Genomic DNA, 19,026 nt, shown 5'->3' with positions numbered 1-19,026 from the left:
ACCAGACTGCGTGGGGATGCCAGTGCCATGGACTGGTCAGTTATTGAACAGGCCGATTCAGTTGATGAACAGTTGCAACTTTTTAATTCCTCGCTCATCCAACTGTATGATATCCATGCTCCTGTTCGTCCTGTGCGCGTCAAGCACCTTCCTGCTCCTTGGCTCGATGATGTTATCCGCAAGCATATGGGCATCAAAAACCGGGCTAAAATAGTGTTTAGAGCCGACCCGTCTGATGCCAATCGGGAAAAATATCATCAAGTTCGAAACCGCTGTAACACTATTATTAGAGATGCACAACGTCGTCATGTACATAAATCCGTTGAAAACGGGGACCCAGCGAAGGTCTGGAGGTTTTTGAAATCTTTAGGTATTGGAAAAGTTCCTAATAGCAAAACTTCTATTGACGTTGACCTTAATCTCCTTAATACTCACTTCTCCTCTTCTTCTTCTATTGATAACAAGGTTAAGTCAGATACTCTGCAATTTCTTTCTGAATTGCCATTACCTAATATTCCTTCTTTTGAACTCAGCCAGTTCACTGTTGGTGATGTCAAGAGGAACATTCTCTCCATCTCATCGAATGCCGTTGGTTGTGATAGCATTAGTCGTAATATGATCATTCCGCTCATTGATATCCTCACTCCTGTCATAACCAAAATCCTTAATACATCCATTTCCACTGGTACCTTTCCATCTGCTTGGAAAGATGCCCACATCATTCCTCTTCCAAAGAAAACGAATCCCACTTCCCTTTCTGAATATCGCCCTATTTCCATTCTCCCTTTCCTCTCCAAGGTCCTTGAAAAGCTTGTCCATCATCAACTCACCCTTTTCCTTACTCGTCACAATCTTTTTAATCCTTTACAATCCGGTTTCCGCTCTGGACATAGTACGACTACTGCTCTTGTCAAAATCTCTGATGACATTCGACTGGGAATGGAGAATCATCAACTCACCGTCCTTACTCTGTTGGACTTCAGCAGTGCCTTCAACACCGTTGATTTCGACTTGTTGCTTGCGCTGTTTGATTCTCTTGGCATTTCTCCGGCAGTGACTGGCTGGTTCCGCAGTTACCTGTATGGGCGGCGGCAGCGCATTCGTTGCGAGGATTCATTCTCTTCGTGGTGTAATGTTGTTGCTGGTGTACCGCAGGGCGGCGTATTATCCCCTCTTCTATTTTCTATTTTTATTAACTCCATCACTTCTTCACTTTCTTCTTCTTACCATCTCTATGCAGATGATCTCCAAATATATACACAGGCCCCTCTAACCAACTTACGTGACGCAATTTGTGCTACGAATATAGATCTTGAGAGGATTCTCACCTGGAGTCAATCATTTGGTCTCAGTGTCAACCCTTCCAAAACACAATGTATAATCATTGGCAGCCCCTGGTTCCTAACGCGTATTAATCCTTCCTTACTGCCACCTATCACGTTTGATAGCGTTCAAATCCCACTCAGTGCCACCGTTAGGAACCTTGGGGTTATTTTCGATAAGTGCTTATCGTGGAGGCCTCATGTCACGGAGTTGAGTAGGAGGGTATTTGCTGCGCATGGGTCTCTTCGGCGTTTAGGTAATTATCTTCCCATTCCGACGAAAATCAGTTTAGCACAATCACTCCTTTTGCCTATTCTGGACTATGCAGATGCGTGCTATCCTGATTTGTCTGAATGTCTCCTCGGCAAACTAGAGCGGCTGCAGAATCTTTGCATTAGGTTCATTTTTGGGTTACGTAAATTTGACCACGTCTCCGATTTTCGCTCGAAACTTAGATGGCTACCCATTCGTCGTCGTAGAGATCTCCGCGTTTTATCCCTACTGTACACTGTCCTTTTTAATCCAACTTCTCCTGCTTATCTTAAGAATTGTTTTGAATATCATAGCAGTACTCTCCCTCGCACCTTGCGCTCTTCTTCTACTCTTTCTCTGAACTGTCCTATCCATTCCTCAAAATACTTTTCCAACTCCTTCACTATTAGGAGCATCAAGCTGTGGAATGACCTGCCTGAGTCGATCAGACGAGCAAAGACTATTGAGTCATTTAAAATCCTAGTTAAGGCTCATTACCTTAAATTATAAATTCTACTCTGCTCTCTTATTTATTGGTTTTTTTTATATTTTTTTTATTTTCCTCTTCTGTGGTGATAATATATTTATTTGTATGTATTATATTAGTATTTAAGTATTTATGTAATTTATATGTTAGTAGATATTTATTATTTATTTCATTCATATATTATGATGTTTAATAATAATATCATATTTATTGCGCCCTCTATTATTATTACTACTTTTAGTTTATCCTATCACCCCAAGGTTGCCTGGCAGAGATTGCTATTTAGCAATAAGGCCGCCTGTTGTACACTGTATTTTTGATTGTATTGTATTTTTGGTTGTTTATTGTGCAATAAAGAATATTGAATTGAATTGAATTGATAAATCTTACAAAACTCAATCATACATGAATTGATTTTACAGAATTACCTTCCAAGAATACGATAATCAAGTAGAAATAAAGGTTTATAGAAAGCACATCAATCTCATTAACTCTCAAAGGCCTCGTCTATTAGATACGTCGCATTAGGACGAAGGCCGGAAACCTCCGATCATATCCAACATATGGCGATTTCAATCATTCTATTAATGAAGCCTTCGGTTTCATTAGGCTCGGCCACAGAGCTTCCGCAGAGGGGACACTCTTTTGATAACGCAGTTCGAAACGTCAGAAAACTACTAGTTGTTCGGTTACAGGATTTCGTCGAGTCACGAACCGATGTACGGATGTACTTTAGCCACTCGGATTCGACGTATGAAGTAGTAATATATGAAGACTAACATGAGGATTATGACATATGAAGTAGTAATGTATGAAAACAAACATGACGATTCATGTTTGTCATCATACGTCATACGTCGAGTCCGGTAACCTATCACAAAGTCGAATTTCTTTTTTCCGAATTTCAATACTCCGAAAACGGTTCGACTTTTTTTCATTAGCGCGATGACAGTCTTGGTATAAATCACAGAAATATCTTACAGCAGAAGTATCGTTTGTCGGAAAACCTATTGTTAGAATAATTATTACACATACGTATTCCTTGGGTAGAAGTTTGTTTGGTCTAATCATGTTTGTTATACTGTCTGTTTTCCACATAATTTAAATTGCTGAAAATTCTTTTCGACAAAATTATTATTAGATAAAATTGTACCACCATACAATTTCACCGTACAGCTACAAAATTCTGGACTGTACTTTGCTGGTGCAGAGCAAGTCCATTTACGTAATGTTAATGCAGAGATTTTGTTTCTGTTTCAGTCTGGCCGTAAGGATCAATTGACTTGCGAACTGGTCGATACAAGAGACAACGGCGACCGACAACGAAGGTCGAATGGTTCATGTGTTAGCATTGTAATAATAAAGGTATGTATGCCAAGATATTGTTGGTAGAGCCCGACTTCAGTGATTCTAAGTATTCATAAGAAGGTGTAGATGACCGACAGCGAAGGTTGATTGGTTCGCGAGTTGGCACTGACATAAAAGGCATTCTGTATGCCTAAATCAAACTATTGTTAGTAGAGTCCAATGAGTAAGTAATTCCTAGTACCTATGAGCTTAGTAGTAGGCTAAAGTATGAGCGATTTTTTTGTTAACTATTTTAGCGAAGATTGATTGGTTCGCTTAATTTATTATATTATTCTGAAAATGTATATTTTTACTTAGTACTGTAATGCATTCAAATTGTAGAAACTGTTTATTGTATGATAATGTAAATTTTATGTACGTATGTATGTAAGATGTTTATTGTATAAATAAACATATGTACGAACTAGATTATTATATATATAAATATTTCAAAATTTCGTAAGAAAATACTTGATGCACTAAGGTTATGTTATGTTATTCCAATACTATTGTTTTCTTATTTAAAAAAAGGGGATTTATTGTAAATATGACTTTATTACATCATTATAGCTTCGCACATAGAACTTAGCCTTATGCCGAATAGGTTCATCATTCGTAGTTGAGCACATATAATTATTATGAACAATTATTATAAAACTTTCTGTTTGCAATATTGTTTGTATAAAATCATTTATTCTATACTTACATTGCTTTTTATACATCAATCTATATTTTTCATAAATATTTATTTTTCAAATAATACTTGAATGAGTTTTGTTTAATGGTCATTGTCTTATGATGGCCTGGTAGTGTAGGGTTGCCACTTGGCACGTGTATGAAACACGTTGTCAGGATGGTCGAGTGTAGCGTTTACATGATTTCTGTATAGAACTTTAATAATTGTTTATTTCATTATAATATTTCTTTGGAAAATATTTCTCCTTTGGAATGGTTGCAGAATTATCATCCAAAATGGCAACACTGTTCAATGAGTGCCAGAGTCAAATTTGTTTGCATTAGACAGTACGACCGCTCCTGTAGGTTTAGGTTAGGTTAGTTTATGAAAAAGCCTCTCGAGCCGAGCGAGCGACACGAGCGAAGCGAGCGTGCCGCAGCAGCAGCCAGCGAGTGTCAGAACCGAATTTGTTTGCATTACCTAGACGGCATGATCCCCTCTTGTAGGTTTAGGTTAGGTTAGTATACGAAAAAGCTACACAAACCGAGCGAGCATGGTCAGCGTGCCGCAGCAGCGGCCGGCGAGTGCCAGAACCGAATTTGTTTACATGACCTAGACGGTACGACCCCCTCCAGTAGGTTTAGGTTAGGTTAGTGTATAAAAAAGCACCACGATCCGAACGAGCGAAGCAAGCGACTACAACTCGATCAAATTAACTAGCATCTCGTTTACCATATTTTCTAAAGATGCGAGGTGCTTTAATTTGACGAGTTGTATTGTGTGATACGTTCTAATACTATTAATATCTGTAATAAGAAATAATATAACAAAAATGAATCATGAATATCGTTTTTTTACAAAATAAAAATGTTCAATTAGATTTCATCAATCAGACATTAGTCAAACGTTTTGTTGGGGAAATACAAATCGGGAAAAGAATAACTTGACAAGATGTCAAAATAGTAATAAAACATTAAATGGTGTAATGAAAAAAACCGTAACATGTTTTCGGACAAATGAAACAAAATCTATTCAATAAAAATCTAAAGATTTTCGGAGAAACAAAATTCTGTAAATCTTGTTTCTAGCTTGTGATAGGTAATCGTCGAGTCCAAGTGGCTAAAGTACATGCGTACATCCATTCGTAACTTGACGAAATCCTGTAACCGAACAACAAGTAATGTTCTATACAACTTGCTTTTTTATGTCATTTTCTCATAAAGACACTGGCTTTGGAAATTCATGCGATAAAGGTAGACATTTTAATACTACTACATGTTATAATAGGTTGTGGCTTCTATAAAGACTATTTGAATTCTTCTTCTTATATTGTGTCGATACTTCTTTATTGAGGACTACATTGACTTTGAATATCATGTTGTCTTGCCACCGTGACTGTGTTATCCGTCGCCGCGTAGAGATCTTAAAGTAAGTGCTGCATGGACTGTATTCGGGCAATGTAGTCACAATGAGTTAGACTAGCATCCCTTAAACCCCATTTACACATCTTGTCTCTGCAGCGACTTACTTGAGTGCGAAGTCGATTTAAGGACTTCCACACTGGCCACCGCAAATTATTTGAATTGGATTTAACAGTCACACGACGGATACTTCGGTGTTACAGAACTTTCATAGTAATATTATACTTTACACTTTAAGCTTACGGCAAACGTGCTTGAAATATATACATCAGCACTTTCAGCGTCTCTCAGACATCTTGTAACATAAGTGAGACTTATCGTTCAACAAATTTGGTACATAATCACATGTTAAGTACATGTGATTATAAGATAATTTTTGTGCACCCAAATCTTAAACGATTATTTAGGTTTATGTTCTTTGTGTTAATAAATCAAAAAATCTTTTAACGTCAAAGATGCTGGATCCGTCATGGTCGCGTCCCGTTTTGTCTTAACGTCGAATGCGCGTCGTCACCCTTTGTCAGTCATATCGCGTATACTTGGACCAGTTTACGACGATCTGTGAATAATACGGAATTTTTTCATTCAACGGAATGCTATATCACAAATCTCTGAAACACCGGAGTATTAGTGGTATGGTTATTCTCTGTTTTTTTTTTTATTACATTTTTTCTCATATCAACGTGATAAATGACATCTACATTTTTTTAAACATTATAACAAACAAGTGAAACAAATAGTCGCCACAATTGCAAGAGTTTTGGCAAAATTATCAAGGGTTTGTATTTTGTGTACAAATCTTTACTTAGACTATTTTAGAATAGCAAACGGAGTATAGAGTCAGAACGGACATCTCTAACGCAATGCTCAGCCACATCGAGTTTGACACTTTGAACTTTGGACCGCTCTTATAGTAAGAGGTATAGAGTTTAATTTAAGTCTTATGGGTCGATTTTAACGTGTTGTTGATCCTGTACATTCAACAAAGCCGAGACAACTGCCGGTTAGCCGCGTAAAGCAAGAGACAACCCGGTGCCACTGACTTTCTGTCTGTCAAGCTAAGTGTTGCCTTTTAAACCACTTTTTCTTCAAATTTATGTCTCAAATCTGAGATAATTATTAGTAGAAATAATTATTTACAACATCAACTTTCACAAGTTTGACGGGTAATCAGGAGAAGCGGTTGTTTAAATAGCAACACCGAGCAGCGTTTCGCCTTACGCACTCAACCTGTAGAACAGTCGCGTGACTATTCTGTGAATAAATAGTAAGTTCGATTATTTAGGCGCCTTGAATATTGACATTTCTATTAAAACATAGCCACGGTTTATCAATGAAGGACATAAAGTAGTAAGGGAATGTAGGCAAAAGGTCTATTGGCTGTACTGTACGACAGTATAGAGAGGTTCCATTACATGAATAACTAGCGCGTTCCTATTATAAAGGGCTAACATTTTTATAGGACACACTTAATAGATCATTGTATAGCTCTAGAGAAGTGACGCAAAAACATAATATATTTTTTAGTCTCGCCTGTCCGCGCCACGCCTGTTTATTTTAACCTCGTCGTAATAAATTAGTCCGTTCGCATTTTTTGAGAAATTGAAATAACGTACCGACACGACCCTTGAAAAAGTTGATTGTAAACAAAAGGTGCCATACGGCTTTTTGTTTTTTTTTTCATTAGAGATGGACTCGTGCTTTTTTCGACTGACTTAAGATTGTAACTTCGAGCAAATTATATTCGAAACCACGCCACGCCACGTTGAGCGACTTAAAGAATATTAATAGTCATCTACATAAATAAAATTTATATCGTACAGAAGACTGCATGACGATGATGAATAAATATATTCTACTTATAACACGACAATTTATGTCAAGATGTGATAAAACACTCGCATAACGTTCGGAAGAAAATTAGATCCATTAGCATAGTTACGTTCTACAATAGTACACACAAGAAAAACAAAAATAGCACAGTCAAAATTGTTTTAATGAAGTACCCATTAAAATCATAAAAAAAAGATAAAATAATACACTCTATTGACAAATGTTCTTAGAGTAAAAATAATAAATTCGTACTAACATTTCCGGATAATTTTTCAATTATAATTTCGGTATATTACCTATACGTATTAACGCCTCTATACATTTTGGTTATTTTCGTATTGTTATAGTATTTATTAAAATCTCTTGCGTTAAAAGTATAACTTCAATAACGTATAACGACATTTACACACTTGCTACAGTTCTATAAATATAATTCCACTAATTAAATCGTAAATAATTAACACCATTGTACTGTATATTCATCTAGAAATATCATTATTCACTAAGTGTATGTAAGTGTAGTAAGTACATTTAATAGTTTTAAATTTCGCACATGTCACGTCCCTATGAACAAAATAGGGTTGAATTAAGAGGGCGTCCTTAATTGCATGCCACCACTGGTATTTAACATACATTTATATTTAATAGCGTATTCATTAATTTCTTCTTTTCCGCAACAGCCGCGACATTCAAAATTAGACTTACTTCAATTGCGCGTCAGGAACGAATATTTTTTTGTAGAACCATCAAAGAGTTCCATGGATTGTAAAATTAACCTATAGTTTATAAAGTTGTAGAGTGTGGTACGGTTTGCGTGAGTTTCTTAGGTGGCAGTTCGACATATGGGCATGACCGCTGTCAGGTGGTCCCAAGGCACCTGTTAATTTTGAAATTGTACGTCTAAGGGTGAACCGTGTTGGTGTCACGCTTATTCTTATTACTTTAGTAGTAAATTTGGAGTTTTCATATTTAATTCAGTAATTGAATATACATTAACAAGTTTTGAGAGTTTAATAACCGGATTACCGCAAATTGCGAAACAATGCCAATAAGTGCCGTATTTGATATTGTTTTTAAATATTGCGAAAAGTACAATATTTCTTACTTAGCTTTATCAAAGGAACATTTACCGTCATGTGAACCTTTTTAATACATGAATGACTCATTAATATTCACTCTAGTATACACATAGGTATGTAGCGAAACAAAAATGACAGAATTGAAAATAGTAGTTACCTAACATTTACAGTAACAGTTAATATTAACATTATTAGTAGTAGTAGAGCTCGCTTACTTACGAGTTACCACGCCTTCGTGTACAGTAATGGCGAATTTGAAATCTATTTACTAAGCAACAACATTTAAATTCTAAAAAATACAACCGCGCGGTCGCTGCGCGAGACCAAATTCAAGCCAGTCTCGCCCGTTTTCCCGGGACGCTCATTTAAGTTAAAACAAAATACTAAAGAAATAGAGCGTATTTTGCCATGACAGTTAGTCCCACGCGGTCGCTGCGCGTCGGCAACCTGGACTCCGCTCGGTGACCGCGTGGGGTGAGCGCGAAAATTACGGGCACATGGGAATTTTCAAAATACGTCTCAGTGACGGACGCAGTGACGGTGCCCCTCAGATTTTTACAATTTAAAACTCTGACCGACACTGCAACTGTGTCACTTACCACCAGGTGCACGACTTGTTGGTCCTGTCACTTGATCTCATAAAAAACACCTCTTTTTGTTTAATATCGGCGCAAGGAAACACAACTTAGCGGTTGAACGTTTACTAACGGACTGGCTTGATTATATATAGACAAAATGTAAGCAAATGGTATTAATGGTGGTAATGTAGATTATTTTGATTTATGTTTAATTTGATTAGATTTTGTAGTCGAAAAGTGATCGCTTCTATAACGTGTAATTGATTTCTTGAAAGCATGTATGTCAAGAAAAAAAAAAGACTCGGACACTTTTCGATTACATTGGATCCAACGGCTGTATATTCTCTCATAGAATTTTTGCGAAGTTGTAAAATACGAATAAAATGCTTTAAAAGTATCCGAGCGTATTTTAAACTTTAATTCTTCTCCCGGGTCTCGTGTGGGCAAAGTTTCACAAAAAGTACCCTCTTATATATACAATACACCTCCACCCTTAATTTACGGAACAAGTTGTGACATAAAACTATCGAAATAACTTAAATTACAATAAAAAGCACACTAATACTTAACACACACTAAACTAAGGTAGCTATAGTAACCCGACTAATTATTACACAGACTTATTTTTCAATTTCAAAGGCATTATAACACTTTTAACATCAACTGAGTACAGCCTAACTCAGCTTTTATTGAAAAAATCGATAATAATAGCAGAAACGGTTAGAAATTAAAAAATCGTTTAACGTTGATTAAAATTTAAGTTTAATCAATAAAAAAGCTTTTTCAACTAATATTCAAACCGCTCGACAAACCTGTACCTACTTAGTACGTACTTGTACTTAGTAGCAAAATTAAAACAAATTAATGAAAAAATAAATGACAATCGACTAATTTTTTATATCAAATTACATCTAAAATAAACGGCCAGTCTTTTGAAAAAGACCGCATTCTTTTGGGGTTTTTACTACTGTTTCGTTAAATTGTGCCGGTATGTGCAGAATGAGATTGACACGAAAATGCCATACTCCAAAACTGCCTAATATTAATAATGCAAAAAAAGTGTACCTAACACAAAACCACGTCAAATATGTATAAACGAAATGTTTTGTCACTATTGTTAAGAACTTAGATGTAATTTTAGTTTTATCGACTCGACAAACTTCGGTACCAACCAGGAAGATATGCCCATGTGCGGCGTGACAAGCCGCGACCACGACAGCCTTATTCAATTGTCGCGAACGAATTCATTCCGCAAAACTCATCTTGCGTTGCTGACGACGGGTGACGACTTACAGGGATCTAGTGTAGTTACTTGATTGCTTTGTACTGGACGAGCCAGTGATGAAAATGTGCAAAAAAAAAAACAGCCATGCAAAACAAGTCAAATGTAAACTTCTTTTTAACCGACTTTAAAAAAGCAGGAGGTTCTCAATTCGACTATATTTTTTTGTATGTATGTTAACTCTGATAACTCCGCATTTGTGAACCGAATTTGATGATTCTTTTTTTGTTGAAAAGACCATTTAAATTTGAAGAAAGTAATCCACCTCTAAGGATGGCTAACTAGGCGGTAACCGATTTCAATAAAACTTGGCAAATAGATGTTATTCCACGAACTTTTGTGGTCGGCTTGTTTAGTACTCTGTACTGATTAATTTTATGGATAAACACTTGCGTAAAATATGGACATTATTAATAATAATGATAAAAGCAATAATGGTAAATTCATTGACTAAAAAATGAGGTACTCTGAATTCAACTATTGCAAATAAAGATACAACTTGTTTTTCAGCTAGGCATGAAAGAAAGCCAATGCCAAACACTTAAACCAAGTAAAACCTGCAAGTTAAAATGAAACGTAGTAGTAGTAGGGTCCACTGAAAATCAGCGTCACAGCCTTTTCTCGGCGGTAATAATAGCTGAGTGGATCCTTTTACATACGCCGCACACATGATATTTACTCTAATTGTTTTTATTTTATTTATTGTTGATTTTATTTTCACTTAATTTCTTTGTTGTTTTTATTTTATTTTAATTTTTTAATTTACCTTTTCTTCTTCTTACTGTGTATTAATGTGTTGTGGCGTAGTAATAAATGATTACTATTCTATTCTAAACAATGGTTTCAGGCATAATTTTTAGAACATTAAAACATCCTGGAGTTCATATCAATCTTCCGATGCTGAAATTCATCTTCTTCAACTTCAAAAGTAAAACGTAGTGAACTAGATCAATTGTCGCATCTAGCAACTCTTGACCCTAGCGGACAGCGGCGGCGACGCATGCCCGGAAGCGTCACGGCCGCGTGAAGACCGGAAATGGGCAGGATGACCGGATCCTATCTCCGCTCCTGCCTACCGGCCATGTTGTGACGTCACCCTACTTCACGCCCGCCCGCACTACACCACTCACTTTATCTGATTGTGAATTTTGGATCTTGTGTCCTAGAGTCTCACGAGAAAAATCATGTGGTTTGTTCGGGTTGTTTTGTTAGTCTACACATAATTTAACTACTATCTACTACCAATACTACTCGTATATTGAAATTCAACAAAGTTGCAAATTAGTTTAGCAATTAATTCACAAAGTGTTATATTATATAATTTACTTTATTTTCATTGCTAAAACTTCATTACTAATCATTGAGAGAGCCCAGCGAGCGGTTCTAAAGGTTTCTACCTTCCGCCCTTTCCTTTACCCCACTGACCTACTGTATAAGTCGTGTAAGGTACTGTAGACTAGGCCGTACTCTATGAGTAGAATTGCTGGCTGAAGGAGTTAGTTTGTATTTAGAATTCTTTGAAAAAGAATGTTAAGAAAATAGAAGGTTTAATGGGTTCAACGACGTAGATGAGTTTTTGAACCAATTTGAGACCATTAGTATATTAAATAATTGGTCTGATGTGCAGAAGAGATACGTGTTTGCATTGTATTTGGAGGGGCCAGCTCTGCAATGGTACAAAACGTATTCTTCTTCATACGTGTCGTATGATGTGATTGCACAGAGGTTGAGAGAGGAATTTCCCTCACAAATTGATTACGCCCGAGAATTTTATTATAGGCGACAGGGGCATAGTGAATCGCTTATAAGTTATTTTTATAGTTTAGATGAGTTAGCGAGGAAAGCGAATATTCAAGATGTTCAGTTTATTAAGCATTTTTTGAAGTCTTTGATACCCAATTTTAAATGGATGCTGGCAAGTAATTTGTATCTATCTAAAGAGGAGTTGAGAAAAACAATTATACAAGTAGATGACGTATTTAATCACAGTTATAGTGTGAGTCGAGAAGATATTGTATTGCCAGTAAATTGTCAAATAGAGCATTCTCACTGTTGGCAAACACAGGATGTCTCTGCACCGATAATTAGACCCGAGTCTAAGCAGTCGGAAGATTTAGTGCCACAGGCACCAGTTGTGCAGCAGGATACGCCAAGTCAAGGGTATTCACGAGCACATAGTAGTGGATCTTCGTCGGGATCTCCTCAACGTGATTGTCAGAAAAGCGCAACTGAACATGTAGAAAATTTGTCTACATTTGATAGGTCTAGCGTAGATAGGGCACCTTTTATATCTGTTTTTATTAATGATGTGAGTTGCGAGGCGTTGGTGGATACTAATGCTTCAGTTTCAGTAATTTCTCGGTATTTTGCGGAAAGGTTGCAATTGCGTATCGATGATAATCCAAGTTTTCCATTACGTACAGTGGGTGCAACGCCAATAAATGTGCAGTCGTCCACCAAGGTGTCGTTGATGATTAATGGGAAGGATTATCCTTCGAAGTTGCTGGTTGTAGACGATTTTAAAGAATATTTAATTCTGGGACGAGATGTTTTGGAAAAGTGTAATTACGAGTTGTCAAAAGTGGAAGTTGACAATAAAATTTCTTTTTCTAAGTCCATGACAGATATTGGACCAAAGAAAGAAAAGTCTCCTTTGAAACCGATATCAAAAAGTTTAGATAGCTTCTCGGTTTTGCCAGAAATGACGAGTAATGTTGACGTGAGTGATAAGACGTGTCAATTGCGTCAACAATGTGATTTAGATATAATTAATTATAAAAATGCTTTGCCGAAAATATATATAAAATACAATTCGGAAAGCGACATTTCTAATCGTGTTCGCGTAAGTAATGTGGCGAATCTGCGAAGTGACTACGTAAAACGAGCAGCTTCGATGAGTTCTCGTAAAGAATATGTAGATGATTTACAATTAAAGCAGAAGCGGTTATTTGACAAGAAAGACAGGATTGCTTTATCTAAGAGATATGATACGCGAAGGTTAGGGTAGTGAATTGGTTGAGTAGGATTAATTGTATTATGTGCAGATTAGGTATGAATAGGAAAAGGTTGTGTAGGCAGAATCTACTCCATGTGAATAGGATGAAAAAGTTCTATATGAGGGAATTTAATGTGTTTGTTTCTACTAGGTTAATTAATTTTTATATTTATTTTTCATGTGGAATGATATCGACCTTATGAGAAATATTTGGAGAAAAATTGATATTTTCCTGTACATGCAGACTTGGAAGGAAGGGAGGAGAGGATACACCATCAAATAGATAACATTTACTTCTGTTTTTCTTATGTATATATTTTTTTAATTTGATAGATATATTATCCTGTATGTGCGAATAGTTCCTGCTCATCCCTCCAGTTGATCAAGGACTGTCTGCATTCTGGGAAAATATATTTATTTAATTATTAGAAATTCTTCATGTGGTATACCCTCATACCATATGTATGTCTGAGGACATGTAGTTAGAATATGTTGTTGACGTTATACGTGGGTTGGTTCTTGTTGTTTAAGGATGATAAGTGAAGCTGATGGAACGTGATAGCTGCAAAATGAGGACTAAGGCAGCTGGGAGATCAATAGTGATGTAACCCAGTGATCGTCCGATGGATGTTCAAGCCTGTGTCGTCGTTGTGGCAGCATCCACGTTGGAGATAGCTTAGGCTGAGATAGTTAGGAACTTGTAGTGATGTTTAGAATTTTTATTAGGATCGTTCAGCCAGTTTAGGGTCGCTAAAATAAAGTGTTAGGGTTTAGTCAGGTTCCCTAATTAGATAGGATAGCTAACTAGTGAAAATATTTTGATTTGTTTGTTTAGGATGTGATCATGGTCTGTCCTTTTAGATAGGTTTTTGGCAGACCAAAGCCATAGCCTCCTCGGTGGTTTACTTGTTGGTAAGTTAGTGACTTCCGAGCAGTGTGTGGCTAGCCTGTAGTAAAGGCTGATCGCAGATGTAAGTTGCCTATCATAGGTAGACCATCAGCTAGGGATATTCGCCCCTTCAGCTGTGAGGAAGAGGGATGTAGACTAGGCCGTACTCTATGAGTAGAATTGCTGGCTGAAGGAGTTAGTTTGTATTTAGAATTCTTTGAAAAAGAATGTTAAGAAAATAGAAGGTCTTGACATATTATATTAAGATTATTGATTTGTAACGCAATACTAAAAAATATGTAAAAAATGGTAAAATAAACCAAAGTTTAAGTCAATCCCAGTTTTATATTATTAAAAGTACCTCTCGCAATGCATCTGAGTTACAGCCCTCTATTATAGTACTAACTGTAAGACAATTATTTATCAAGTCGACAGTCCTTATACAGCACGTTGCACTCCCATATAGTACTGAAAACACTAACAAAAGACGGAAAGATATCGTCTGCCCCAAAATTGTATCATCAAAATATGTGTTTATTTCCAGATTTTTTGTTTCTTGGACCATTTTTGTACAATAAATTAAACGCCGAATTGGCCATATGCCATATGTCATTTTTTTTACATAAAGGTTAAGAAAATTGTCCAAGAATTCTTTCAAAATATGTCTTACGATGGTACAGAGAATTTATCAATAATTCCAAAATAAATGTTGTCTAATTTAAGCGCATAGGTATATATATGATTTGCATTTTATTGTTTAATTATGTTTTTTTGTTTATAATTTAGTACACCTGTAGTACTTTTTACCTGAAATGCAGGATTCTCCCAGTTCAGGTATATGTGTTATAATTTACATTGATTCGCATAATTAGTCTTTAGTTAATCCTATGTACAATAAGTCATTCTATAAACAATTTTCTTTTTGTTTCGTTTTTATTTTTTTATTCATTTAATGTGCACGAATTGTATACAATTTACTAGTGTTACCGCTTCTATGGAAATCTTTTAACCAAAAAAGTAGTGAAGATTGAGCCAGGTCCTAGTGTAAGTACAGGCGTCAATAGTACGCCAAACAATCCAGACCTAGTACCACCGCAATATCTATTTTGACCGTAGAGCAGCACTACTGCGATCCCAGTTGAGGACATGGGATCTTACGTCTCACAGTCGCAAACGCATTTGCAATATTCCAACCGTAAATGTCTACAGGCGACGGTAACCCCTTTACATCTGACCATTTGCCAGTTTTTACTCTACAAAAATAAAACAAACCTTCCTCGAATTGTCCCAGAATTCCCACCTTACCCTTGAAAAGAAGAAACATCTGTATATCTATATCGTCTCCACCGGAGTTTGCCTCGGCTATTAGAGCATCCACCGGTTATCATTGCGCGAGTATATAATTGTTGGCAATTTCGCGTCGCCATTCAGCCCCGTGAATGGCAACCATTAGGCTGAGTTCTCGACAGCCCTTGCCAGCTAATAAGTGCATTTCGCTCAGGACTCCATTCCTTATTTCTTACAGGGAGTCAGTTAGAAACACCTTTCCGCTCAATAAACTTATTATACACATGACAACATACAATAATAATAATGTTTGTTGTTACAACATAGTAATAAAGTCCCTGACACCTGAACTAAGTATATACTCGTATAACCTGTGTTACAGGAGTCAGTCTCCTCTCTCAAACATTTGACACAACATAAAGCGGACTGTATCAATGGGTGAAGGGATGGGGTGCCAACAACGAGTGAGCAAGGCCAAGAGAATGTACTTACAGTTTATTAATATTTTTGGAAAATACGTTGTCGTTATCACAGCAAAACAGCAAATAAACACTAGCAAGTCGAGAAAAAGGCGCCAAAAACAAACATATTTAAATTTAGAATTTAAATGTAAAACTAAGCTTAAAAAAGACTATTATAAAATATATACAAAAAGATTTGCAGCGATTCGCTACACAGCTATTTCTTAACAATATTATTCGTGGTCTACCCAGGTGGACCAGAGAGGTGGTCCACGGGCAAGAAGGGATGATTAAATATGAAATACACATTATATGCGTGTGTCTATGAGCGAGTGAGTGAGTGAGTGTGTGTGTGTGTGTTTATACCAAACATTGTGTGACATTAAACATTCGCTCGTTAGTGGTTTTGGGTTTATTTTATTGTTATTACCTACAAATACCATATTTTTTCTCAGTTGCTACAATAACGCTTCACTTTTATTGGTAGTCTAAAGTTAATAGCCAGTTCTTAGTTTTAACTTTAGCTTCACGAGCACATAAGGATGTATGTTTAAAGTTTTATACATATGACACTGACCTTTCAGTTCAATCCATTATAAACAAATCTACGCCAATAAATATCGTATTAGATCCTCACCAAAACAACAACTAATAATATATATATATATATTATTTTGGTGATATTTATTACCGTGAAAATCTAGAAACTTATGAATATGGTCATATTTTGAACCAAAACGTAGAGAACTCGAGCTACTCATATATACATACTTTCATCTAAGTTCAAATTCTTATCATAAAGTGATAAATAACTAGATCTATACCACATAATTTTCATTTCAATTCTTCAAAGATATGAATCAAACCAAAATAGTTATTTTTTATAACCATTTTTTAAAATTAGCCCAATTGATACGAATAAAAATAAAGTGAGCTTTCAAGTGTTTTCTAACGAACTTTAGTGACATCAAATTAACGGAAAATACCTTATCTTGCGGTTAGAGTAATCACATAGTATCTTATTACCTTAATCCGTCCCAGGCGAAAGTTCCAGTTCCTAGATTTAAAAAAAAATGGCCGCCTGACGCCATTTGTCGTAGAATATTCGCGACTCTTAATTGTCGCCATTAAGTAATTTGGTTAATTAATATGAAGAGCAAAATGGTCTTAATTTTTATGCAACATTACCTAACTAGAAGCACTCTGATTTGTCGCTAGAATTTCATATTTTACTTTAGATTTACTTCTTTAGAGATAAATGCTGAATACGTTGTATATGAAATTAACTAATGATAAAATCGATAGACTGTTGGAATTTATAATAAAACAAAACCCTTTAACGTTTAATACAAAATGCCTCAGGTGTCTATTGGGCTGGTACTTATATAATTAATTACTTATATATTTATATTTTGAAAGCACGTCTGGAATTAATGCACGATAAAAATGGCTTATAAAAGACTTATAACAGATAAGATCGCTTCGTCCTTCAAGCACACAATTGTCGAGCAGTCGTGCGTCTGTGCAGACAGTTTGCGGCTTTTCAGGCTTTTCTCAGCCGAATGCCAGCTGCCGCCCATTCGTGAATAACTTGTAATAAATACATAGCAAATTATAGTAATGATACGACCGAAATTATTACCTTACTAGAAACGCCCTCGGCTCCCTCTGCGGAATACCTACATGGTTGTTTCAAAAAACAATTAATTAGATCATGAAACACATGTTTAAATGGAGATGTGGTTAAAAGAATAAAAAAGCGCGACACATTGCAGTATCATGATTTCGAACTTAATTAAATCAACGACTGCAAAAACAAACGAACGATAATGGTGTCGTGAGACGTAGGAAGTTTCTGTGAATCGTCCAAACGGACCATCTTGCGTTGCCAAATATCGGAGTAGATTGCAAAATCGCCAATTTGCAACAAAACGTCTGCCGCGTCCACTTAACATTGCCCCATATTATTTCAATGAACGCTCCAGACAATGGGCTGTGGAGAGTAAGTCACGACCGACTATCCCGCGGGCGTCCACCTGTGCACCCGGTCCTTGGAAATGAGAAATGATATTTTAAAATTTTTTTAATAATTCCAAGTCATTACTGTACCATAATCGTGCGCCCGCGGCATCTTTGAATACCACCAAAATGCCATTGATTTTATACAGAAATAAGTAATTTCATCATAATTAGCGTAATTTTTACATTGGATTATTATATTAAGTAGATTCAAGCAGTATTCTGCAACTGTTGCGTGTCTTTCGCTGTCTCAAAGGGAAAAGGAAGCTCCCATATCAATCATTCGTCTGAATTATGCCTACACGGTGGATTCTTTTGCGGATACACTCATTCTCAAGTCTTGTACTCGTCAATATATAAAACCGTTAATCATTATTTACACGAACAACAATGTCACTTCTATACTCGTAAGTGAAAAAATTAAAAATATTTAATATACCGTATATATAATTACTAAGCAAATAATTAAAATAATTACAAAGAAAAACACGCTCCTAGATGAACTTATTTATAATAGACGTACCAGCAATCAGTTTTTATATAAGAAGTTCTCTATCAGGAATATCCACGAGTCCGTCTTCAGGAAATGGTGGCTCCACGTTTTTCCTTCTCGCGATCTTCTCCAAATTTAGTACTTCGCTTCTCACTAGGATAATCACGTAGCTCTGCAGAACTAAAAATAAGCAGACATGTACATATATACTTATGAATCTATACATATTATAAATGCCACAGTTTCGCAAGTATCTCTTACAAAGTGTTTAGTGAACTAATTCGAACATGCAGATTTTTATTAAATCAGTCATAGACAAAATTAACACAGAAAACATTCTTTTTCAGGACAATTCGTGTCCGTATAATAAAGCTACATGAGATCATACATCAAAAGTGCTTTTATCACATGAATGTTATAAAAATAATACATATATGCAAACTATATGAAACATACATTATAAATGTGAAATTTTAAAACTCTCCTATTTAAAGGAAGGAAGCAATCTCCAATGTAAAGGGACGTAAATTATAACTTGTTATTTAGAATATCGTCGAGGATAGTGCAATTATTATTTAGAATATCGTCGAGGATAGTGCAATTA

General features: G+C 36.0%; 2 protein-coding genes across 4 annotated transcripts in view; one reads left to right on the top strand and one right to left on the bottom strand.

The window, feature by feature from the left end:
• The window catches only part of LOC113232600 (protein l(2)37Cc), a 110,119-nt gene that overhangs the window by 76,991 nt on the left and 14,102 nt on the right, over positions 1-19,026 (top strand). The window contains exon 2 of one of the 2 annotated variants that reach the window (XM_026467376.1): positions 3,323-3,427. The exons of the other annotated variant lie outside the window; for it this stretch is intronic. The gene's annotated coding sequence lies outside the window, so the exon portion shown is untranslated. The remainder of the gene's footprint in view (positions 1-3,322; positions 3,428-19,026) is intronic. 2 annotated transcript variants of the gene reach the window in all.
• Positions 16,793-19,026, bottom strand: part of LOC113232631 — a 6,350-nt gene continuing 4,116 nt past the window's right edge. Inside the window, exons 4-5 of one of the 2 annotated variants that reach the window (XM_026467412.1) lie at positions 18,453-18,602; positions 16,793-17,960 (exon numbers count right to left, since the gene is read on the bottom strand). In XM_026467412.1, coding sequence (XP_026323197.1) covers positions 18,466-18,602 — 137 coding nt within the window. In that variant the 3' untranslated portion in view covers positions 16,793-17,960; positions 18,453-18,465. The other variant, XM_026467404.1, reaches the window with a different exon arrangement.

Source organism: Hyposmocoma kahamanoa, unplaced genomic scaffold (genome assembly GCF_003589595.1).
Source record: "Hyposmocoma kahamanoa isolate Upper Pololo Valley unplaced genomic scaffold, ASM358959v1 102, whole genome shotgun sequence".
NCBI lineage: Eukaryota > Metazoa > Arthropoda > Insecta > Lepidoptera > Cosmopterigidae > Hyposmocoma > Hyposmocoma kahamanoa.
This window is presented reverse-complemented; position numbering and strand designations above follow the sequence as displayed.